Below are 26966 nucleotides of genomic sequence, written 5' to 3'. Positions count from 1 at the left end.
TCGCAATGCTGCTTCCACTGGATATTGTTGTATACATTTCTTTATTCAAGCAGATAGTATTACAAAAATTGTAAAAAATGCTTCGGTAAATTTAATCTTGTAATTTCTATAAAGTCGCTTTTAGATATCAGTACGTTCAGTATTAACCATACTTGGCTTCGAAAACATACTTGTGAATGTTAGAAAGATTCAAACCCTTCGGAAATCGTGACGGATGTATACGGAATTAAGTTACACGCTTTTTGCACATATACACGCCCCTCCAAAAGTATTGGGACACCTGCTTTTTTAGTAAAAATCGCAATGTTTCATTCAGTTTAGGTTATGTCTGTGAGTTTTATGGCATCGTATCGTCGAAGGTACTTATAAAGTTGTAAGTATTTGTCACTCATGCAATTTCTCAGCACATTTTTTCGAATAAAAAAGTGCAAATATAACGTAAGAATTCCAAGATCGATCGTAGACCGATGTCGCAGCAAAAGAAATGTTGTAAATGAATTTTCCCGCTAATATATTCAGTGTAACAAAGGTTAAATAGACTAAATGGGCAGTCGCGACAGTCAGAGGCGTGTCATGATCCAATGCTAGTTTTTAGACTGTTTCAACACTTTTCATGAAGAGAAACTTCGTTGAATTCGTCTTAAAACGAGCTATTATGCTATGTAGACAAAAATATGGCATAGCATGTGAAAAAATTAAATTCGTTTTTCAATCTTTTTGATCGTACAAATACACGGTTTCATGACTGTCCAGCTATTAACCACGTTAGAAATAAATACAAAATTACGAACGTACTAAAAAAATTTTTAATATATATAATGTAATATATAATATATATATATAATTTCGCATGGTCACCTTTGACTCATTTTTAATTCCACTTCGTTGTCATTCTAAAATCGTCTTTATTAAACTACTGTTTTTACGACAATTTGTTTCATTATTTTATACTAACAATATATCACAATTTAAATGATTGATTTATTAATCTTAAAATAATCTATGTCGGTTAACAGAATATTCGAAATCGCAGCACACGCAGATATGAAATACATATTTATATTATTATTTATGCAGTAAGACTGAAACAACTATCAAAACTAAAGCAAAGCGCTTAAAACCAGTTTCCCCGACTGAAATTATTATAATAGTACATTACGTGCTATGATTTCGATTAAAAAAACATTCTTTAGCCGACCGCTCAATTGGATTGTTTATTATGTGTTCCGTAAATCTCTGGTGCAATTGAATTTTACATTGCGAAAAGATTAAAGCCGCCACTTTGCGATCGGTTTTACCGATTATATTTCACCGTCATAGTTCATTACGAAGTCAGGTGTTATTAAACTTCGCGACGGGAAATAAAATGTGATTATCATCTTTCTCATTTCTGTGCTACAAATTTTACGCCGGATCTCGTAAACGGGCATGGCGAGCGAAAACGTAATGTATAATAGAGAATACACCAGCAGGCACGATTATTGACAAAGATAATCAAGCGATAAGTTATGCGCAAATCCGATCTTACACTTGGATTTATCATGCTTTCATTTATTATCGCACGCGAACATAACTTATTGCACTTTCTACGCGACTTAGCTACTGTAATTTACAGTTATTATTACATTGGACACGATTATCGCATACAGCTACTGTTACAATTTCCAATGTTTTCTGTTATTATCACTGTGTGATAATAACATCACACAGTGATAATAACAGAATGCGTGTAAGAATGTAACAATCTTCAAAAAAAAAGAAAAGATTAAACAATCAAATTTTCATAAATTATCTGTGAACACGGAACGATAACGTTTAAACGCACATAATTTTTCCAATATCACCACCACACCCCAAGCCGGCAACTACCATAAATAAAATTAGCCATATTCTAGAACACAAACGCACACAGTGGCTTCCTCAGCTCGTCGAGCAGGATAACGGAAATTTACGAAACGCCGCGCCGGATCAATATTTCAAACATTCATTTAATCGTAAAATCATTAACGCCGCGCGAATCAATTCAACAACACGGTATAACTGTTTTTTTACGCGCGCGCGCGCGCCCGCATTCACACACTCACGCACACGCGCACGTATCTACATTCGATTTAATCATCGGCTGCTTTCTAAAAGAGGTAAACGTCCATCATTCTTACGTCGACGGGCAAATAGAGATATACCGTGCTCATTTCGCGTCACGATCATAATGTACATTCAAAACGTGTATCTGTATTTCTCCCCGTTCCGTCCGTGTGCGTGCGTACGTGCGTGCGTGCGTGCCCGCGCGTGTGCGCGTTCATGATTATTTTGTAACACACACACACACGGAGCTCGTGTGCACACGCACACAGAGGCGCGCGCGGGCACACGCACGCACACGTACACAGAGGAACCTGCACACAGCATCACGGAAGTGCGCTTTTAATCCTTGAGCTAAAAATCAATAGCGTGGCCCCTCGATGGCTAAAACCTCCCCCGGGATAAGCTCGCGCTGGGACCGTAGTTAAATAAATCCTGGATCAAAGGATAAGTCCTACCTCCGCTCTCTTTTTTCATATACACACACTTTTCCCTCCCCACGCCGTAGTTCTAACCCCCTTTCCCGTCTATTCCGCGCCGCGGATTATTTCCAAGATCGTAAATTATGAATCTTAACCAGGTCGACCTAGGGAAATTATTTCCTTTTCCCTTTCTCCCCGGTTCGGCTCAGCTGACTGGGAGACTGCCGTCCGACCGAGCAGGAAGATCGAGATTTGTGGCGGTCCCCATTCGACGCAGTTAAGATCGTGTTGGATAGCGGCGGAGCCAGTTTCCGTGAGCCAGCCAATTTCCGTGTGTTTAGTTTATTTTCAAGAATAATTGAATTTGTATTTATCGAACAGGACATATTAAATGGTTTTATTTAAATTCAATTAACCATTTGCTCGTTGCTATCGAAGCATGCAAAGGACGGAAGTTCTGATGATATCACTGATCAAATGATCGCAATTTCTTGATACTGAATTCCGCGAAGATTTCTGTAAAGCTTGTGAAAAAGCTTACGGATACGTGGAACAAATTGTTCCAAGTGAGGCATCTCGCCAATGTTAATTGTATTAGTGAAACCTATTAAGATTACGGAAAAAACGAAACAGTAATTTCTTATTTCAGCTTTTGTTTTCAGTTTCAATTTCAGTTGTTTCTTTTACTGTACACAGTAATCGATCGCATTTTTCGCTCGACGCGTTAATTACTGTGCCCCCTGTAAATTATGATAAATATTACATTTTTGTCGCGCACAGTTATCGAGGCTCAGCATTCAGGGAGCGAGCACAGTAATTTATCTTTGTAGATGATAGGCACACAGTAATTGGCTCCAGAACTTTTTTTCTTCTTCTAATATTCAAAAAAGAGTTGACATTTATTTCATGGGGAAAATATCAATTAAATTGCTAAAGTTGTTCTTAGCAGAGAAAAGTCCTGAAGTCCGCGTACAGGGCACAGTAACTAGTTCCTCGGTCCTACCGATCCTTTCTTTCTCTCCGTTTGGGTCCTCTTCTACGATTCTTCCTCCCGTATCGCCCCAATATTTTTCTTCTCTTTCGTTTGCTTTCCCTTGCCCTGTCCCTTTCCCTTGCCCTGTCCCTTTCCCTTGCTCTCGATATTGCTCTCCGCTAGTTTTGTTGATTTTTCTCACGTTTTCCTCCGCAAGAGTCGAGTCATATGCAAGAAGTATAGGTACCCTGCTGCACACCGTTTGTTCAGGCATGTCGTAGGACCAGCCTTAATCTCAGATTATTTCGTTCTGCTCCGAGGATCACGGATTAACTCGGGGAAAGAACGACTTCTTTCAGAGCGATGATCTGTGAATTTATTACGGCTTTATATGTATTCGTACGATCTAGGGACGATCCGTGATTGATTTCGGGGACGGCCGTCAATTTTCTGTACGCCAACTGCGAGCCAAACTCGATAGCGTATACAGGCTGGCACAAAATAACCGGCGATAATTTCAGACCGTTGAACTTCACGGATTACCATATTTTAATTATTTCCTTTTGATTAATTCACAGTATGTACATATATAAGTAACGATTTCTACAGAGTTTATGCAAAATGACCGACGTTACGTTTGCTGCAAGCGTCGAGACGCTTCCTGAAGTGTTCGTCGATGCTCGCACACTCTTCCGCGATTGTTTCATGCAAAGCTTCATGCAAAGCTTCCTCCAAAAGCTTTTCAAGTTGATCGAGACTATTGCATTTTGAAAAGGACATTTTTGTTCGAGGATCGATCGCACAGAAAAATCTGGATTCATTGTGATTTTCTTTCTTTCTTTTGAACGCTGCTTGAAACAACCGCACGCAATCCTACACTTGATTCAAAGCATTCGATAAATAATTACATGTAAATATAATTGGCATATAGGCTAAATATAAATATAGACACTTTTTTGTTAGTTTACAGTCATATCAACCTATTAAGCTAGGTACTCCTTTCAGGGTTATCGTATCTCCTCAAAAGGCGCAACATGTCCCAAAGAAAAATCTCACCTGTGCCTCAGATCTTACGATGCAGAGATCGAAAAGCTCCAGGACGCTAAAAATTCATAAACCACGGTATTTAGTACCGTTAAGATCGCGCGCATATGATACTTAATATGCCGAATATGTGAAACGTGTCTCCGCATTGTGCCAGTGCAGACGGTGGTATCTGCGAAGTCGCAGGTCACGTAGAAAGTAAGCTCAGCGGTGTCCGGTAAAAAAGTGTTTTGCAATTCAGTTTCGCGTTCGAGGGAGCAGTTAAAAACGAGAAGAACAGGATTCTCCTTGATCCTGGCGAGCTCCTTCGGCAGGACTCCGGTTCGCGGGAGTCTGAAACGGAATGGCTGATGCCCAGGATCGCCAGGACCGATGGTAGGCTTTTAAGGATACGGGAATCCTTAAGTCAGTAGGAAAGTATGAAAGAAAGCGAAAAGCTGCGGCGTGAGGCGGCAGGTTGCTTGGTGTTCTATTTCAGTTGGAATCGAAGGGCTTTCCGTATCAGGGTTCTATAGATCCGACGTACGGCGCGTCCTCCTACGCCGAAAGGATCGCGCGGGAGAGCCTCAGGATCACGCTGATCCTAGATTTAGACAGAGTATAGGGGGTTTTATTATCAGGAACCCATAAGCGGCGAAGGAATTCCTCCTGCCGGCAGGATCCTTTGGCGGTAGTCCTTGAGCTGCCGACGTGCCAACCCAACAGACGAGATTAGTTTTCAGATTTTTTTAGAAAAATTGCGTAACAACTTATTTGGGTTAGAGGAGCGCAAACGCGATCGGATAAGTCTCATCGAATATTAATTGTAAGTAACTTCTATTGTAAGACTATTATTAATAATCGCGCGCGATCTCAAAGATAAAATTGATCCAACTTTTTTTCTTCATACGGAGCTGTTTCGATCTCTTGCTGAAATCGAAACTGCAAGTTAAAAAGCGTTGAATTTGAACATATGACGCGTCCTTCTTTACTTACTCCTCAAAAATGTATGTATAAGAATCTATTTAATTTTTCTAAATTCAACATATTATAACACGCGTGTTAATTCAGTAAAACACGTGGTCCCTAATAACCATTTAGTTAATGCGAACACGTTAAGGTAAACTGTGTAAATGAATAAATGAATGGATAGTTAAAACGTAATATAGTGGATTCTGCTCTTTTGTATTCTAATAATCATAGTGAAATTTGTTCCGTTTTCGATGTTATAATAAGTATATTTATTTTAGCGTGGTCACATTAACTGCGAGATCATTAGCGACCACACGGTGTGCAATTAGCTATATCATAATTAACGTTCATATTGGCACGAGTAAGATTACTATAAAAACGAATTTCTAGACCTAGGGAAAAATTAGTCTCGTCCATATATGATCCACGGGTTAATTAACACGGGCGGCAATGACTTGTATTTTCTTGTACAAATTAGAAGACCGCGGTAATTAATATCTCGAATATAGTTAATTCAGTGAATGATTTTCTGCACTTGTGCAGATTATGAAATGTGACAAATCATTTATCTGTAACCAAGCTGTAAACATGCATGCTTCGAACTGTCCAACTAATCAGTAATGAAAATCTATGCCCCCTGGACGTGGTTCACACTTCACCCGATCATTTTAATTTATCTGTACCGTGGCCTGATAAGATTACATTATCATGGAATCTTCTAATGCAATAATCGTTCCGCCTATACATACATATGTAGAACTATGACGGCCACAAAGAGCGAGTTTTCAATTTGCCGTTAAGCTCGAGCATACGCGGATTAAAATGGAAGATAATACTGTTTAAAAACGTCTTGATTAACGTATTATTCATTTGAATCTTATTACGCAGCACGGACTTTAACCATTTTATATCTGGAAAGAATTATTACTTTTATCTCATTTATTCATGTCCTAATGAAATAACAATGTCCATCATTGTCACAAAATTACGCGAACTTAAAGGGTTACCATTAGCATTATGATACCACATTAAAGCGCACGTGTAAATATTAATTATATTTGCATTTTTTTCATCCTTTTTAATATGAAACACTGATAAATATTTGTAATATTTAGATTATAAATATTACTGATATTTAAATTTCGAACTTTATTAATATTTAAATTTTCGATGTTATTTATATTTAAATTTTAAACGTTATTAATATTTAAATATTGATATTTTTGTTAGGATTTATAAAGATAATCGTTTCATGTTTATTGTTACAGCTAATTAAAATGAAAATGTTCAGGGACCAGTGAGATCATCTATAATATCTCTACACAATAAATAATTATATATGTCCTGCAAACAAAGTATATTAAAATTAAAAAAGTAATAAATAAATATATATATATATAATAAATAATGTAATAATAAGAACATTCAAATTCGATATTCGTGTACATTTAAATTTAATAAACAATTATACCAGTCATTTAAACAAAATAATGCTATAAATGCTGCCTTTAGTATTACAGTTAAATAAATTGAAAATATTCAAACACCAGTGGCATCGTCGCAATATAATAGGAATATACATAAATGGTATAATAATGCAATAAAAATAAATTATTCGTTATGTTGTTCTGAACAAATTCCTTTTGTTATAAATTTATTTATCTCAGCGTAGTCGCATTAACTGCGAGATCATTAGCGACCACATGGTTTACAATTAACTATGCATAAAGACTTATACGCTATAAGTGCTGTTTCTGCTATTAAAGCTGAGCAACGTGAAAGTATGTATTCAATATCCCCAGTGACACCGTCGCAATAATAGGAACATTAAATATTAAACCAGCGGTTTAGAGGCCGCAGTAAATACGCCGCGCTAGGATTTCGCGGATTTATCTAGATTTAGAAGGAGTTTCACCACCAGGACTTTATGACACAGTTTCTTGTCCTACATCGCGCCGAAATCTGCGGCCGTGGCGACCACTTGCAAGGATCTTCGGAGATCCTGCGATATTCTGTAACCCTGGTTCCGCCACCGAGCTACATCCCCTTTGGACCGCCATCAGCCTCGCGTCCTTGGTGTATCCCTATTTCCTACACGGATACGAATGTAGCGTCGGGCATCGGGCATCCTTGCGTTTATTGTCAGGTAACGCGTTCCCCGTCGGGTTTCCCGGTTTATCGCACGGGAATGTGGGTAAGGCTACCGTGTGACCTCCTTCTCCCAGGAGATCAGGAGCGACGGAGAAGGTCACAAAGGAACCACCGGTTTGCTGAAGACGCGAAAGGATCAGCCAACTTCTCGAAGGATGCTGGTAAAACTGAGGAACAGTCTGCTGATCCTAATAGCAGCGGCTAAATTTTTTAATTAGAGCAGCATACGGTTCCACGTATTGCAAGTATGGTACTATTATTTATAATATAAATAATGTAATATAAATTTTATATGTATAGTAAATATACTAATAAATAAGTATATTCGTATAAGTATATCAAGTGCATAAAATCTAAGAAACCTTTGGCCTCGCAGAGCCGTGTAACCCTCGGCTCGTAACAGCGTGAACAACGATAGAAATATTGATTTAAAATAATTATTTGAAGAATGCACGATTGAAATACGTGTGAAAAATAATTACGCGTAAATTAAAAACAAATATATCAAATAACACTTCGTGAAAATATTTTATAATATTCTATAGAAATCTGCAGTCGTCTGATTTTGTTTATTTTTTATATTAACGATATATTATTTCGTTTTTCTTTTTTTTTTGGTGACTATGATTATGTTTGGTGACATTCTTTTTTAATTTGCAGATATTCTATTATTTCATCGGAATAAATGCAACGATATTAATCTAGCGGTATTTAAATTACAAAAACATCATGTATTATAATTTTATGACATAAATTAACGATCATACATATCAACGTTGAAATTAACTTTAGTTTTAGATTATAATAGCTAACTAGAAAGTCTGTTAATTGATAATTTAAAAACTTTTCTGTTTCTGCATTATATTTATGTGGATTCGTTTATTTTAGGAAGAGAAATAATAATCAATGTCATTAATCTCTTTCACTGTTCTATCTCGATAGAATAATATTTCAACGTTACATTATTCTATCGCTATTACTACTAATGTAGGACATGAAATTTAAATGTATTAATTAAAATTCTGATAATGATATTACAGCGTAACATGACGTTCAATTAAATGAACTATTTTAAAGTAAGGCAACGTATTAAGTAGAGCTTTATGCACTACTCCCTTAATTACCGGTAATTACTATTCCTTTATAAGTTGAATAAAATTTTCAATCAGTTGACGTTTAGTATCCGAAGCAGGTAAACAAAATTAGAGAATTAGAAGAGAAATAAAGAAGAGAATTAGACTATGAATGTTAATATGAAATTTCATTTTCATAGATATTAATTTCTCTATTAATGATTTAAGTAAAAGACCAAAGTGGGAAAAGAAAATTTGAATCGAATTGAACCGAAGCTGTGGTAAATAGAATTCTATTTTCTGCGCGAGTATCTGATGAATATAACCGAAAACTTTATTAAAAATGGATATTTCTACCAAATGTTTTTGCATCATTGTTTTCTAAAAGCTTGAACGAGCCACGCAGGCAAACATCTGATGTACAGAATCCGTGTAACAATTTGGTTTTTGGAACAAAAATGGACGAGCACTGCCCGTTTTTAAAACAGCGGAGCCGCAATTAAAAATCTACGAGTTGCTCTGCAAGAAATATGAGAAAAGCGTGTTCACGTAATATCTCCAAGCGTCCTTTCGTTAAACCAGGATTAAATAATCCCCAAGATTATACAATCTTAACGTTTTGCTTGCCAAAGGCGCTCCAAGGATTAGTAAGTCTAAGTCTTAAATGACGGGATTATGTAATCCAGAAGATTATTTAGAGCAGGATTAGACGTATGATAGAAACAGTGTAATTAATTTAATATCGGTACGCACGGTTACGTGTCTCTTTGGGATAGACGCGCAATAAATCAGAGTTATCGTTGAAACAAAGAGACGTTTCCAGAAAGAATCGACGCAACCGATTTGGAACTAAATGAATAATATAAAATCGTTAAAAACACGTTCGTTTCGTTCGGAAGCCGTGGTTGTAAATCGGCGTGTATCAAACTGGTTGTATCAATTCTTTTGTCTATAAATATAAGTTAAAATTCTTTCTAAAATAAGAGTTGCACTAATTGTAAGCAAGAGATAATTACAAAGTATTTACGCTGATACTATTGAGTCCTCTACGACAGCTCGCTGGTATCTAATAAATTTGTTAAAAATACTATTGAATACCATCGCTCGGTTTGAAATGTTTAAATGACAGTAAAGGTTTACTAACAAAAACAGCATAACAAGTTTCCATAACGCTACAACTTCTCTTGCACAATAACAACGCTCTGCTCTGAATGTCCCGACTTTTTCGTTCAGATCTTCCACCCTCCAAATTTCCTTCATTCCTTCTTTCTCTTCATTCAATTTTCTTACCATTCTTTCTCTCTTTCTCTCTCTCTCTCTCTCTCTCTCTCGCGCGCGCGCTATCTCACTCTTACTTATGCGCTCTCTCTCTTTCACACTCTCACGCGCTGTTCCACTCTTACTTATGCTCTCTCCCTCTCATGCGCTTTCTCACTCTTATGCTTTCTCTTTCTCTCTCTCTCTCTCTCTCTCTCTCTCTCTCTCTCTCACGCGCTGTTCCACTCTTACTTATGCTCTCTCCCTCTCTCTCTCTCACTCTCATGCGCTTTCTCACTCTTACTTATGCTCTCTCTCTCTCTCTCTCTCTCTCACGCGCTTTCTTACTCGTACTTATTCTCCCTCTCTGTCTCGCTCTCCCTCTCACAATTTGTCTTACTCTCACTCATTCTCTCTCTTTCTCTCTCTCACTCATTGACGTTCTATCTTTCGGCTCTGCAGGACTTCGAGGAACCAAAGCAGTAAAACTGAGGTCACTCGAAGCTGTCCACGCAGTCCCCCAAACACTCTGCAAGCATCTGTCCCATTCATTCAGTAATTTACGGCACTCGCTCTTGATCACTCTGCCCTTCATATCCCGTAAAAAAACCCTACGATAATTATGATATTAAACAGCACCGAATATTTCATAAGTTGCGAAATGTTCAAATTTTTAATAAATAGGATTCAAACTACCTTGTAATTTTTATAATTTTAAGAAAGTCTTTTACTTAAAATCGACAGACTTACATTCCCTCACGGTTTTTAAATAAAAAAGGTTGTGAATCGATTGTAAGACTCAAGAGTTAAAACAATATTTCTTTTATCAGTGTATGTAATTTGATTACGACAAAAATTTCCTAAATTCTTGTCAGTCATTCCACATATAAAACTGACTGTCACATATAGGTACTTTTATTTATGTGTGCGATACGCATTGACTCCACTTCATTCGGTTAGCTCAATAAATATCGTACGTTTATTATACAGAGTATCCGTTTTATCCGGAAATCCAGAATCTCTCAGAAATTACGAAAAAGGCAGAAAAGAAATGTTTGAATAAAAATAATGCGATATAAACAGTTCTCCTGTTGGCAAGAAAATGGCGGAGATCCCAAGATCACTTTGTTTTCTTTTCAATAGAATGCTGTATTCTTGTACACACTGTATTAGAGTACAATTTAATACAAATCCAACGAGATGCGATCGAAGTAATTTCTATATAATTCTTAGAAGAAATAAAAATAAAAAGAATTCACTCTTCTTTACAACTACGCCTTTTTTAAATAAATAAAGAAACAACAATAAAAGCAAATTAGTGCGTAGTAGATCGAGTCAAGATCGATCCAAGACCATCGAGGGTTATTTTCCATAAAAATCAGCCTCGTTATAACGATCGAATGCTCTGATTCACGATTCGGATCCGACGAAATTCGACAAAGATGGAAATGAAGCCGAAGCCGTGCAAGAAGGAACGAGTCGTACAGAGGAGGTAAATCGGAGAATAAGGGGAGAAATGGCAAGGAATTTGTACAGGGTGCGTGGCGCGAAGCACGTGCGTAAGGACAAGACGTCCTGGGATCCTGCGATCCTGGTCACTTGGGTACTACAAAAGCCCTTATTTGGGTCACGAGCCATTTCTAGAATCCAGGAGTCGCTCCGAGATATACCAGTCCGCGCCTCCTGCTGCCCCGTCCGCAAAAATAAGGCGACGGGTATCGGACAAAGGACCTCATTTACATATTTTTCGATTACGCAGGAGTCTACTGCCCGGCACGCGCCGACCGGCCGAGTGCCGCGAAAGGAAACAGGGACAGGACACTTTCTGGCGAAGTATGCGCGCCTAATACGAGGGACGTCTAGCAGGTCTACGAATTATGAAGCAATGATCGATACTGATAGTACCGATGCACAGGAATACACACACGCGCGCGCGCGTGTGCGTCGTCGTCGACGCCACCAATGACGCCGTAATGATGTAAACACGATCATCGGAACACGCAAGGCGAAACAAAGTCGAAACAGGATCTCTACTGGCGATTCATGTTCTTTTTTTATATCGGTCGTTCGGAAAGTTGTTTCGTAGTTTGAAAAAAATTTCGTTTTGTAAGGGTGTTATAAAAGCACGCGATTCGGTATTAAGTCAATAAAAAGCGGGAATTCTACGAGCTGAAGATTTCAAAGCTATCGGACAAATGGCAGACAGTTTTCTTCAGCCTAAACAGAAAAAAAAGATCGTCTTTCATCTTTTCGTGCAAGAATGAAATTCAACTTTTCGGACGACCAATATTTAAATCTCATGTAAGATTTGTTAAATCTTTACGTATTACACATTTTTAAGAAATTACAGTATTGCACATATAGAACAATACATATACATAGTATATGCTATAATATAAGTTTATATTTTTCTAATATTTAAATCTCGGTAATGGTTCCTAGCTTTAATTGAAAAGAAAAAGTAAACTATAAATCTTTATACAAAGAATTAGGTGGTTATATATTATTTGTGATATTTTTTGGAAAAAATTTAAACCTCCCGAACTTTGTAGAGACATTTATATAATTGATGTGATATATTTATGTTTATCGAAGATTTGTCTCAGTCTAGTTCCGAAAGTTCTGCTGCGCAGAGTCTCGAACTCTACTCCGCTAACGAAGCAGTTAACAGTAAGTACATTACAAAGCTTATACTTTTTTTTTACTATAAAATTTAAAAAAATCGAAAAAAGAGAATCGTAGTTTGAAACCAACGTATAACATATATTATATGTCATTTATCAGCACTGACGAAAAAAAGAGAATTCTAATAAACTAACATTTTATAATTATAAGTATAAACAATATAAATGTAAACTTAATGATAAGTATAAACAATATAAATGTAAACTTAATGATAAGTGTAAACAATATAAATGTAAACTTAATCATAAGTATAAACAATATCAATGTAAACTTAATCATAAGTATTATAATAATTCAATATAAGTATAAACTAACATTTATCAGCGCTGATGAAGAAGAGAGAATTACAATTATAAACTACCATGTGTAACATTTATTGACACTAACGGGGAAGGAAGAAACTCATAATTATCAACTACAATCTAGTATCTTCTGTAACTTTTTAATCTCCTGAAAATTATCTTGCGAATCTTAAGTCGTGTGCAGACATTTAAAATACAAGAAAGCACGTAAATAAACAAAAGGGGAAGGATGCTTTCCTCCAATTCTTCTTCTTCATATTATTTATTTATAGCCGCATCAACCTCTAGCCCGCGTGATTAGCGATCCAGTTTCCGTAAAATTGACGTCTGAAAAACGATAACTTACACAAAGATCAAAGTCCACCGGTTATAATTTTCGGCAACATTTTGAAAGGTAGGCCAGACGAAGCAGGACAATTTAGCCGCGAGGAGTTGGACAGGGTGGGCGGGTAGGTAAAAAAAGGTATAGAGTAACCCTTGAGCATTAGGATCCCAGAACAAGGACCACAGGACGCGTACCTACGGGGCAGACGATCCAAGGCGACGCGGAACGGTACACCTGGAAGCCTGGAAATCCGCGGGGATCAGGCCCTCATATCTCGCGATGTCGCAAATCGCAAACCGGGTTCTACTTTCGCCTCTCCTGCGAGCCTGATGCCTGTGTCCGCTCTTTATCCCAATTCTCGAATCGGAGATTACCTCAATCTCTGTGAAATCCATCGGCGATCATAGGCGTCCTGGGCCCCGGCGTTTCCCAGGTGGTTCTGCTGTCCCTCGTAAAAAAGAACCCGAATCCCCCGGTCGTTTGTTCTCCTTTTTTCACGCCGGATGCAACAGGCTAGGGACTAAGGACGCCTCCTGCGAAGGTGAATGTGAATGCGGGGACGCGGACGTCGATGCGGATATACGCCGACGCCAAGAAGGACCTCCACGTGGCCGGATCCCTCGGCTCCGTTCTGTTATCCTGAGACGAGAAACTCGTCGTGACAATTTGTCGAGCTTACCGCCCGCGACAGGAGCAAAGGAGCTTCCACGATGTTGCCTGTTGGGGCGTGCATCGTCCTGGAGGATTCCATCGCGATAAGTTGGCCGTGAATTATTTATGGAAAATAACCGTCGCCGGTCTTCGGTCGAGCTTGTTGGAAATTTTGGAGGGATAGAAATGTAACTTCTTCGTTGACGGTTCTCGGGTAGGTGCTGTGCGGTCTGACACAGTCCTCTCGCCCAGAAGGCACCCCATTCTGTGGCCGGATTCTCTATGAAAACTATCTTTGTTCTTGAAGATAGCGCCGCGACGTCGGGTCGCTTGCCATCCTGACTTTCCAAACACGTGTCAACGAATCCGCCCTATCGAGTATCCGCACAACTTGAGAGTTACTTGACATCGTCTAGGGTTCGTCTGTCGACAGGAACAGCCTTGAGAGGCTACACGAACCTCTGATCCTATCATAAATTAACCGAAAACGCGCGATAGCGTCGGGCTATCTGCCTTCGATCTCCCTTAAAAACCAACTGCCGCTAACGAGCTTGACCCGATAGTCTCTTTTGTACCAATTTGCTTTTCTTAGGGTTTTATTACGTAAGGCGTAATTGAAATTCGATATGTTAACGAAGGTTATTTGGTTATACGTGGTCACCAATGACTTCATAATTATCGTGACCATATTAACATATCAACTATAAATAAGTAAGCAACATTTATATATTTTTATGAAATAATGAATCAATACTAATACAATATAAATTGTTGCCAGCTTAAATTAATCTCCGAACGATTGAAACTTGGAAGAACAAAGTAAAAATCCGAATTTGTTTCTCGTTATTTGTTACTCATTTTAGAATGTTGCGATTGCTGCCTTAAATCGGTAATGATCGTGACTTAATATGTTGATAATAATAAAAGGTTTTTTTTTCAACGTGTTGCAATATTATGCAACTACAATATATACAAGCAAATGTTATGGACATATTTTTATCCATACTGAAACTTCTATAACCTGATTTTTTATGCTTTTCCACGCAAATATGTAAAGACATAGCGTGAAAGAAACACTTTTTCAAACACTACATTTCAGTTTTGTAAATCTTAATTTTCAATACAGTTTTTCAACAGTTAAATTGTATTCGCCAATGGGCTTGCATAATCGTCCACAGAATTACCTAAAAATATTATTATTATTATAAATCTCCTACCATAAGCCATTTTGGAATAAACAAATGACGAGCTCCGAAACTCGCGGATCATCTTTATCATTAATCACGAGGTAACGTTCTTAATAACGCAGCGTCTTCAAATGTATCAAGGTCAGTAAACTTTTCACGTGACGTTTATTACTATGTGCTTAAGATTACGTATTCTGATAATAAATCCATACGATCCACGGATTTATCATCGTAGTACGACTACGAGGTTTTAGACTCCCTAATCCCGAGATTCGTTTCAGGGACAAAACGGCTGGATTATACAAACCCCGGATCATTTAATCCTGGATTAAGATTATGGTCACGGGGTGGCGGGTCTTTGCGAATGCGTCCTCGTATTTTTCTTCCGCGAGAAGAGAATCGTCGGTGATAAAATCCATATGGGACTGCTGCGGGAAATACATAGTGCGCCGAGGGAAGTTCGCCCGAAAACTAACGGGGCTTTCATAAATATTTTAGTTCTGCTTCCAAAGAGCACCGACTAATTACCCGAAATTGCATTTTACCGGCTGATGTTCCTCAAGTACGTTACTTATCAATATTCCTCTATTGATGCATCAAGTATAACCGAATTATCGACGATGCGTGCAAAGCTGAAAAATAATAAACAGATTGCGAATCTCAAATTTGATGAATTATTTTATGATATTATATATAGAATGAGGTATAAATTTAATTGATTAAGTAGAATATTCCTTACGGGAGGAGTATACATGCTTTTTTATATTTTAAAAATATGTGAACTGGGAAAGATCATGCTAAAATGATCGTCGTTGATTAAGTAAATTTGATAAAGTCAGATTATGTAACAAGAATATTGTATGTATTTGTAACAAAATTAAAGAACTCTATTTCTAAAAAGTCTACGAAAAATGTAGTCGTAGAAAGGAAGAAGAATATTAACAAAATACGAACGACAACTAATTTTGCAGCAGATCTCAGTATTCCTGACAGCAATATTTAAATACCGAAACCATCTAGAAAATGACCTAGATACTCGATAAAAGATTGAAGAAGTAACCTGGGTATATATACTTTCCAAGAACCATTTGCAAAATGATTTTGCAAGGCTCGAATAATCGTACCTCCTCTTCCCAAATTGTCCATTTTCGTCTACAAGCTGAAGAAAAATTCGGGAGAATTTACTGTACATTTAAAATACTTTGTTACACCATCTGATAAACAACACCACAAACGGTGCATTCTAATTTTCTACGGTGTAGAATCTACATCATCCTGCTTATAGTACGTACAAATGGACAGATCAGACAGGATTTGTAAACGTCCCATTAGTCGGCTTAATCTAAAGACTTCATTCCCTTCAACATCGACATATAACGATTTCAGCGGTTTTGCGTTGCCTAAAAATGTTATTAATAACATGATTCAATGTGTTCGATCTCTGGAGATTCAAAACATCGCCCTTTGAACTACAGTAATTTCACCTTAATTCGCGCACAGAATGCGCACGAAACTGGACAATTTGGGAAGAGGAGAAATACGATTATTCGAGCCTCTTGTCTCGTTTTTATACTTGTTGACAATCTGTAATTATAAATAATGAAGAACTAGGGAGAAATTACTATCAAGCGCAAATTAGGGAGAAATTACTGTACTACTTTATTTTTTGAAGCGAGAAAAGGATAACACAACATTTTAAACAAATCTGTGACAGATCATCGGAATTTGTGAAAAATATTCGCGCTGATCCTTCGAGAATGAAGATATTGCAGCATTGAGAACGGCTCTTCGCGATCTGATAAAAACCTACGTGTTTATTTTTCGACAATAAAAATGCTGAAGCACGTTGAAGCATCTCTGTAACACGTCCCTCAAATAATTTATAGATATAGATAACAAACAGATAACAAACTCCTACACCATCCTTTATTTCCTCGAGCTCGTCGTCATCAAAGTCAGAGCTGCACAGAACAGGCTAACAAAACCGCGAAGTCATACTTCATACATCTTCAGAAAAAAACCGATCGAGTTCGGCCTCCTTTAGGTCGCAGCGTGCATCGGAAAGACCAAAGCGCCCCTAACTAAAGCTCCCGAATTGATCTTCCCCGCCAAGTGGACGACTCCGCCGCCCAGGCTCTTATCATCGAAGACGGCTGACGTCCCCATTCCAATGGTCCGTTTTTCGGCAGGTATCGTAGAAACACGCAACCGCGGCCAGCATCGAGCAAACAAACAGAATCCTCAAAAGCATCGCACTCGGACCTGGGAGCTACGATGAGCGGCGTCGATTCCGCGTCTCTTTCGCGCCGTCCAATATTTCCATTGAAACCGATGTGCCAGGGTAGCTCGCGAGCACAGCAGTGGCAGCAGCGGCCGCGCGCGCGCACATACACACCTACACGTGTACACAGCGAGGTACGTATACCTCGACCCCACAGACACAAAGAGGATATATCTTTCGAATCGTTCGTAGAATTCCCGTCGTATCAGAACGGGATGTAAAGCTTCCTGGGGGATGAGCCGCTTAGCCTCTAAACCTTGTGTGCTCTGCCATAGTCCTCTCCCCTCCCGGCGATCACCCTTGATCCACCCCCACCATCGGTTGCTCCGCGCCACCCTTTTCTGCGGACCATCATCCGCGTCCGTGATAAGTGTGTACGGTGGTACGTGTGCACGCATATACGCGCCGCCTCGCTTCGCCTCGCCTCGCCTCTGCCGCGACCAGCAAACATATATACCACCCTACACGGGGATTATCCAGGTTCTATATTCGTGAGGATTATCTTTGGCCGTTGCATCGATGTATGCCCGCGCTCGGGCGCGCACCGCCGGGCTTTGTGTGCGTGTAGCCAAATCCTTTGGCGCCGCGAGCGGCCTGGTTCTCTCTTCCCCCGTTATCCTGACGCGCTGACACACCCGCGCACACGTATACAGAGCGCGTACAGACTGCTTGGTGAGCCCGTTCCCATGTGTCGGTGCATCCTCTGCTGCACCACGGATCCTGGGGGCTAGGTGTGCGCGCCACCCACACTTCAGTCATTCGGTTTGACCGGACTCCATGAGCGTCTCTCTCGCGTGTGTGCCTGGTTAGAGGATACGCAGCGCGTCCGTGAATCGGTGCGCGCCGGCGCGCGTGTATACGCGCACATAGTCGAACCTAGGATTAATCCGGGATTATTGGTCGAGTGTGCGCCGCTCGCCGTCTAAATCGGAAATCCAACGCACACAACTCAGCTAATCCTAACCTCTTCCCCCCCGCGCGCGCGCGCGCGCTCCCGCTCATCTGATGCTCGGATGCTCGAATCTCCCGCGCTACCCGTGTTCCACTCTTGGCCTGGCTGCTTTGTGCATTTTGCGACACCGGACGCCGACGCGAACGCTTCTTTCGGTGCCTGGAGATAAGCTGGATCCTCCCTCCAGTCAGATCTATTGCGACGATCGAGGACTGTCCCTTCCGGAATCTTGATTCCAGATGCAGGATTGTTCTTGCATTCGGTCGAGGTTCTGAAGGGCTCGGTGTGCAAATTGTTTTATCGACGAAACCTCATGCTGTCCATTTTTCGTACAATTGAAATGTCATAAGATCTTCAACCCTTAACCGGATTACGGTGGCCGCCGCGACTTGCGCGACTTTGAACGAGCCGTGCATTAATCTACGTTAATGTAATTATTGAATAATTCATGTAATCTCCTCTGTTGACTCATCGTGTTCGCAACGTTTCAACGTGAATTTACTTGCGTTTATTAATTCGGATATATTTACTGAAGTTTTGCAGTTTTTACAAGAATGACTAGGTCGAATACGAAACTGTGGATACGTTAGTAGAATTTGAAGATCAGACTCGCGTTTCTTGTAATTAATATTAACCGGGCGTTGAAAGTGACTCGTCTGTTCTGTCTTATACAAATTACAATATTGGATTTACTTAGATTTTTTCCAATTTTTATATTAGTATGTGTTGGGATGATTTTATTGAATGATTTTATTTTATTGAAATTTATTGAATGGTTTCCGGTCGATGTGTCTTCATCATTTCAGTAATTGTAGAATAAGAATCGTCGAACCGGTTATTCGATCAACGATAGTACGGTTAGTGTTAACTTAGGCAATTTTTATTTTGCACAAAGATCCGCAGTCTAGTATAACTGTTTGCAACGAAGTTAATCTTTTCATATAACTTTACACAATCGAGGATTTCCCTCTTGAAATTCCCGCACAATAAATAAAATATAGTCTTGTAGGATCGCCTGAGCAGCCCTGCCGTGATCGCGGATTAAATAATTGAGGATTAAAAAATCTAATGATTTCATCTTCGACTATTTGTCATCCATCATCATTGTCCTCGTCTCTTCGTGTGTGATCCGTTTCTACGTCGTCTTTAAGCTTTATCATCGGTGTTCCAGACCTCACGATTCCCAAACCTCAAGAGATAAATAGATAATGAGATAGATAGATGAACAGATTTTGTTGTTTCCCAAATTCCGGAAAAGAGTAGTAGTTAAGTAAAGGCAGACGGAGGCTGTAGCGCAATATTTTTGTATAAAAGTGTTGTATTCGAGTCCTCGACTCGCAATCCAACGTTGCTAGTCTTCATGCTCCTCTGATACATGAGCCGAATACTGGAGAGACGAAAAGGACATTTATGTTTCACAATTGGGGACCTTGTGAAAGCATACATCGCTTTTGGTATATCTTATGGGTTTCCATATATGTACGATCTCATTTGTAACCCCCGCCCAGCCCAGCTGGGTCAGTTTTGAGCCCTGTTTCTGATGGCGTAAAAGCGACAACGTAGTGTTTTATATATCCGTTGCACTTAGCGGTTTTGATATGGGTCAGAAGTGACACGGCACGACGTATTAGTGTCAGTATTTTGAATTTGAACTCTGTACACATATAACTAGCAATCGCCGAAAGCTAATAATAATTACTAGACTGCGAATTTTTATGAGAATAGAAATTTCTTGCATTAATTTCAAAAGGTGGGTGGTACGTAAGCGTGTGTCTGTTTTTTTAATAATTTTAGTGAATCGAAAATAACATCCCTAATCCCTGAAATACTTCTCCCGGTTCGAATTTCATCCACTTATTTTTGCTACGATGTAGTTGTGCACAAAATTGAAATTCTAAATATTCAAAAAAATCAAGGATCCTTTGCAGACTGCAGTTCCAAAAGCAATGTACTTTTTCGAATTGATTTGATTTGACTTGATCTTACGACGTGGAAATGATTTGTATTAAAATTTACCGTTAGTGTCAATTTTGAAGGTTTTAAAATGAACCGCGACGAAAAATTAAATTTCTGTTTGGAACTAGCTGTACAAACGGAACAGAGATAAACCGGTATTAGAAATTTCTTATTCGCTGCGCCGGCTAGATAATGTGTCATTAATACCCATCCCGTTTCTAAACCTCGGGCGCCGTGTCACGTGTACTGGATGCATTCAATGTTATTAATCCCGACAGTAATTACACATTGATACGATTAATTTGTTCCACTTCTGAAAATTCTCCGCGGTAATTCCTATTCAAATGTAAAGCTCGAGATTCGCGAAGGATCGTTTCCGAAAGACGAGCTCCGAACAATTCTCGCTCGGATGTAAGCAAGCGTGAAACTAGCGATCCTTAACGACACGGATGACGTCACGAATCTACGAGCGTACGTCGCGTTAGGTATTTTTCAAGTGGATCTTGAAGTTTCACTGTGCCCCTAATTAAAGACGAATGACGCCCGTCGCCGTGCCAATTGCCGGCCATGCTTTACGATTTGTTAATTGTAACACATTTCACACTATAGATTATACAGTGCACATTGTTTTTCGATTTTATTCTCTTTCGCGGATGATGCAAACAATAAACTTTAATAGAAAATCGAAGTTCCGAAGAACATTGCTGAGTACAAAGTGTACGCGGCGGTGAAAAAAGAATGGAACTTTATGATGCATAAAATAAGCTTTAATCGCAGCCACTTTGCAGTCAGATTTAACTTTATTGATCGTTCGTGATCGCTATTTCAACTAATTCGCTCTTCATGAAGAATTATTGCGGATATTATTTATATTATTTATGCTATCTTATGAAGAAAATCAAAATAGTATAAACCTCGTGAAGACGGAAATTAAATGAAATGTTGTTTCCCTATTAAAATATCGGGACAGAAATAAAATATTAATTATTTAAAACACTTCACAGCTTCGTAACTTCTTTCTCGCTGTAACCATATAATCGAATTTAAAATAGAAAAGAAACGATGATACGATATAAATAATTACCAGCTTGACACACATGCTTTTATTGTTACTAATTTTAGAATATTGCAATCGGTGCCTCAGATCCATAAATAAACCGTCGAGCATCGATAACCGTTGCCATTGAATACGCTGCAAACAGCAAAACGTTTCTTTCCAACGTGTTGCAAATCTTATTCAACTATGAACAAGCAAATGCGAAGAAGAGATTTTTATCTACACTCTGATTCGTACAATGAACCACGTTGCAAGAACGTCATTAGGGCTCGCTCCGGAGGAGCGACAGAAATTTTTTTCCACGGCAAACAAAAGCATAAAGGATCGACGCTCGGTTTCCAGCCCCGGAATAATCTGAATAGAGTCGGAGAAAGGGTTAAATGTCGTAACGAGTTCAATCGTATGCTGCAAGACGGTGTAGTACATGTTCGCAGATCGCCTAGCCACATAGCCAGGGATTCGAATTTAATCCGGATTAGTTCCTAAGGGTCACAATATCCACCCCTCTCCGAGCTCGCCCCTTACGTACACACAAAAGCACATGAACCTCGTACAGGTAAGCTCGCAGGTACATGGACACGCACCCCATTATCCTAAGTCACGACTTTTCGGGATGAAATATCTCGATTCCAAACTATTTTCGTATCGATACCAGAAAAAACGTAAATTCGGATCGGTAGTAACTTCGGATCTTGATCCTTTCATCCGCCCTCTTTCCTGCACGCTTTAGTCTCTAAAGAATTTCGACAAACTTTAATCCCTACCATTTCTTCAGTAGTCGACTGCGTTTGTAACAAAGATGAGCGGATCAGAAAAAACGAGTGAAAACGTTTAAAGAATTCGGAAATTTTGTTAGTAATTTTCCATGCATTATTTTCAACTTGTTAGAATTGTTAAAGAACGATATAAATATCTGTGAAGCTCTTATTTGTTCTAATTATTGCAGAGAATATTTATTTTGTTTGTTTTAATTAATTTTATTACCGGATACTATTATCATTATTAGACTGCAGATTTTTATGCAAAATAAAAATTATCTTCGACAATTGCAACACAAAGTAACGTCTTTATTTCTTTAATTAAGTTAAGTGAGTTAAAAGTGATACGCAGACGTTCTCAAGTTTCTTAAATATATTTATTGTTTTAGATTTTGATTACCTATTTTTGTCATAGATGCATAACATCCGCTGTCTAATCATTACTATACAAATTCCTGTCGTCATATTTTATGTAGATTACAAAAGTGTTTCTTTCATTGCCAAATATCAGTCCCAGAATTTCCCGCAAAATAGAAGTTGCTCAACGAAACTGAAACTGGGAAGTTAAAGTTCATCACGGCGGATGTTCTTTCAACTCGTTTGCGTTCCAAACAACCCAATGAAATCCAGCTTGCTCGAATCTTTTGCAATAAAAATAAGTGTCACCCAATAATAATAAAAACATCAGTGTCACCCAACGTGTTAAACAGTTTCGAAAATATCTCGCGCAAAGAACAGTATCGAATTGCAGGAGTAACGCCGGGACCAAAACCGAATGGAATTAAACTAAAGGACGAATTGACGTGTACGATAAAAATAATGGGAACGGTTGACAAACGGGATCGATATGTCTCAAAGTTGCGCGCCGCGAACCCCCGTTTTGTTTTCCTCCGGCAAACGGACGCGTGCAAATTGTTTCCACCGCATTATCGAGGATCAAGGAAATTCCGCCGATAGTCTATCTCATTTACGAGCTTTAACGATCCCTCCACGCGGCCGCCGTCGTCTACACACACGAGCTGTTCGTCATTCTCGGCGGAAACTAGCGTTACAAACACTAGAGTCCGAGCCTTTGACTCGTGCATTACGATTGCTAATGGTTCCTCTGTTCTTCGTGCGGTGTTGGAAGATTACTTTCATCCTTTCGCAAAGACACGGGGGTAAAAGAACGTTAAGACATAATGGTTCGAGGAATAGTTCAATGAAATTTGTCTGTTACACATGCTATGTCCTGCAGGCAATTCGTTCCATTTCCGCTTGCTACTATTTATCGTAATGAGCAGACCGCGGATTTTATGCATTTATAATAAAAACAAGTGAGTGGGCGACAGAGTGACACCATTTAGAAAAATGTAACGTTTCCATTTGTATTATTTGGAATTTGCTAAAATTATTCAAGACGGAAATATGTAAATGTGCACGCAGTTCCTGCATAAATGCATAAAATTCGCAATATAGCGATAAATGATCCTATCTCTGAGATCTAATAAATATGTATTTTGAAAATATTAAGTGGATCGAATAAAGGTTCGAGATTTTAATATTCATAATTGCTCGGCTGTGAAAATGTAAGTCATTGTTTGAAATGCAGAAAAAAGTAGTAATTATTAGGTGCAAGGTCGGGGCAGTAAATTGCTACAACTCCTGAACTGTTATCAGATGATTTAAATCACAGATGGTAGCACTTTTTCAAGGTTTCCTTAGGAAACTAGAGCAAAATGATTATCGAACAGCCGAATAAAATTTTATATAAAATCTTTGGCATGTAAAATAAAATTTTTAAATCTTCTCAGTCTTTAAGCCTATAGTTATGGTTTCAGTTTATATTTATACAAAAATAAAACATGTATTCGATATCCCACCATTCCATCGTGCAAAATCATTAAAAAAAGAAGAAACACAAACGATGGACCGATAAAGCGAAGGCTTCTATTTTCAAAATAAGCCCAAAATTATTACTTAATAATTCTGCAAAAATCGAAAGTGTAGTCTCTTTGATGCCATGTTCGCGAATTAGGTTCGTGTACTCGTTCAAATAATTTGAAACGAATCGAACCGCGGCGAACGTTTTCAATTGTATAATTGCTACAGATTTACAGTCAGTACCCGATATTATGGTGCTGGCACGTTAAAGGTTGTTTTCGCACGACCGGCGCACCGTGATGGTAACTTAATTCGCTCGGCGTCGAAGATTTACAGCCGAGGGAACACGCGGCGATTCGAGATTCGGGATACATAATGCGATGTGTACCGTAGTCGCGGAAAGTGTGGGCAAAACAAAAAGGAAGCGGAAGAAAAAAGGGGCTCGTTGGAACGAGGGGCGAGGTTCCAAATGACCGACATATTTAAACGAAGGGTGCTGGTGCGTGCGCCTCCGCAACGTAGACGAGAAAACTTGTTGCTCGCGCATATCGTAGGCAAAAAGGAATCGAATTACCATAAATCAAATCGCTCGATCGGGAGAATCCGACATGTATTCTCTTTCGCCGTAGAATTTATTCTACGGTGTACAAAAACTCTTCGTTAACATCAAATTCCACGAATACAGCAAATTTATGTTTTTCCATCAAGAGCATAAAATTATAAATAAAACGTACAGGTTTGAAAACTGTCATTTCAATTGTACATACACGAAATTGTTGATTACATGATAAAAATGCACGGAAATTTTTACGTAATGTACGTACGATTATAGTTTTCACGTATCTTTTTTCATTAACATTTCTATTTACATCGTAAAACTGTTTCTAACGAGTCTTCTAAAATAACGCGTTTTCATGGAACTTTTGTTCCATAAATTCTAGAATATCTGTTCCATGAGATAAATAAATAAATATTAATAATAAATAAAAATTCTTATAAATAGATATTCGATCCCCGAGTACCTCAATTTCATGAAATTGTTGAGATCGTTAGCGTGGAAGTCAACGCGTCCAAGTTGCCTCTCGAAAAAGCAACATTTTTGACAGAAGAGAAAAGCAACTTAAAAGTACATGTGCAACGCGCAACAGAAAATCGCGTGCGCGTGGACGCTTTTCGCGCATCGGGTGACCAGCGTAGCAGCGAACGAATAAGTATTCGAGGCGTGTTCGGTTATCATTCGATGCCTGTTAATTTCACTTCCATCTCAGCATCGACTGTTCCTCAAACAATATACCGGAACGGTTCCCCCGGCTTTCATTCGTTCCGGCAATTTAATATTCATTGAATCATAGAAGAAGAATAAAACAGAGACTCACCGGTGCTGGCAGCGGACTTGCTGAGATCGAATCCTTCCTGTTTGGGACTGGTGTTCGCCTCCTGCTTCGGGTGCTGATTGTGCGCGGAAAATGGCGTGTGGGGCGCGCTCAGAGGTGTCTGCGACTGATGAGGATGCACCGGCGGAGGTTGAGCAGTGTTCTGCGGCTGCGACTGCTGGGACTGGTGGGATTGGGGGCTTCTCGGTAACGAGGACACGCTGCTCGGCCTCGAAGGTGGAGAGACCTTGTGTGTCAATGCCAAAGCTTGGCTCTGCAATTCGTAATTTCATCCTTGTTGGTTAATCTTGACGAATTAGCGGAACGATTTTTCAAATTAACGACAGGCTCGCAGTTCTCGGAATTTAACCACGGAGCCGGAAAATGGTTCCTTTTAATACGATACTCTGTAAATTTCGGTATGAATGAAACTCGATTCTCCGAGAATTGACAGGAAACGTAAGGAGCGTCCGCGTCGTCGACGCTGCGATTTGACGTCGACCGCCTATGCTCAGGGATGCTTTCTAGCGGCCCCTGAAAAGGCCCACTTTTTATATAAAAATATAGTTTTCCATACCTTAATTTGCACTTTCATTTGCCTCCTTATTTCCGCTATGTTATAATAATATTAACGATATCCAATTAACAATATTACATGAATATGGAGGATAAGTAATTTTTGATCTGTAGAAAATTGGCTTTTTTCCTACTATGCAGGGCTCTCGACACTGTATTTCGGCCCTGGTCTGCTCGCGTGCTGCTGGTTTACATTTCCTGCCACTTCTCGGCGAACGCGGTATAGTTTCAATCATTTTTCAATAATTCATCAATTAACAAATTAAAGATTTAACACTAAACCGACCCTACCGGTCACTGCGATCGATTCTACAGTTTTTATTTTTAATAAATCATTGAAATTAACGGTGACTGTCTAATTGAAAACGATCGAATAAACTTCTTAACTGAAGATTACGTTAACGCAATAATTAATTTCATAAAAATTAATTTCATAAATATAGATTTTTATCGTTTATTATTACATTTACTGACGAGTTTGGAAATTTATAATAATAGTATTTTGGGCATTGAGAGAACTATATATCTTATTGCACAATAGAACTTCGCTTCCCGTATAAGCGCGAACCAGATAAATTAAGGTCTGACAGGAAATGATTAAAAATGCATCGCCTATATAAAGTTCGTTCCGCGAATGACAAAAAGGACATGCTTCACGACCCAATTATTCGAAATCCAACTTATAAATAGGCGCTGCCGCATTTTATATCATCTTAATTTCTGCTACACTTACCCTTTCTTTCCGATCGTTTTAAATTATCTGTTTTTACGAGATCATCGGTTCCATGAACAATGTAACAAAATTGAAGATCGCGCGTTAATTTTGTTCCGTATAGATTATTCCACTTCGAAACCGTTCAACAATTTTAGAACCGGCAAACTAAAAACTGGGTAATAATTGAGTTCTCAGCATCGTACAAATATATTTCAAAACGATGTAAACTATAAATAATGTGCGAAAATGAATCAAAAGGACAATGTTCGCGTTTCAACGAAGTAGAGACAAATATTACAACAATGATACGTATTCTTCTGTCATTCACGTGT

General features: G+C 38.9%; 1 protein-coding gene across 2 annotated transcripts in view; it reads right to left on the bottom strand.

The window, feature by feature from the left end:
• The window catches only part of dve (SATB1_N and homeodomain domain-containing protein dve), an 89050-nt gene that overhangs the window by 42282 nt on the left and 19802 nt on the right, over positions 1–26966 (bottom strand). For both annotated transcript variants that reach the window (XM_033484921.2, XM_033484920.2), the window contains one exon: positions 25347–25617. In XM_033484921.2, the coding sequence (XP_033340812.1) occupies positions 25347–25617 (271 nt within the window). The remainder of the gene's footprint in view (positions 1–25346; positions 25618–26966) is intronic.

The sequence above is a fragment of the Megalopta genalis genome, chromosome 12, assembly GCF_051020955.1.
Source record: "Megalopta genalis isolate 19385.01 chromosome 12, iyMegGena1_principal, whole genome shotgun sequence".
Classification (NCBI taxonomy): domain Eukaryota; kingdom Metazoa; phylum Arthropoda; class Insecta; order Hymenoptera; family Halictidae; genus Megalopta; species Megalopta genalis.
The sequence above is the reverse complement of the archived record's forward strand: the minus strand, read 5'-3'. Positions and strand labels throughout refer to the sequence as shown.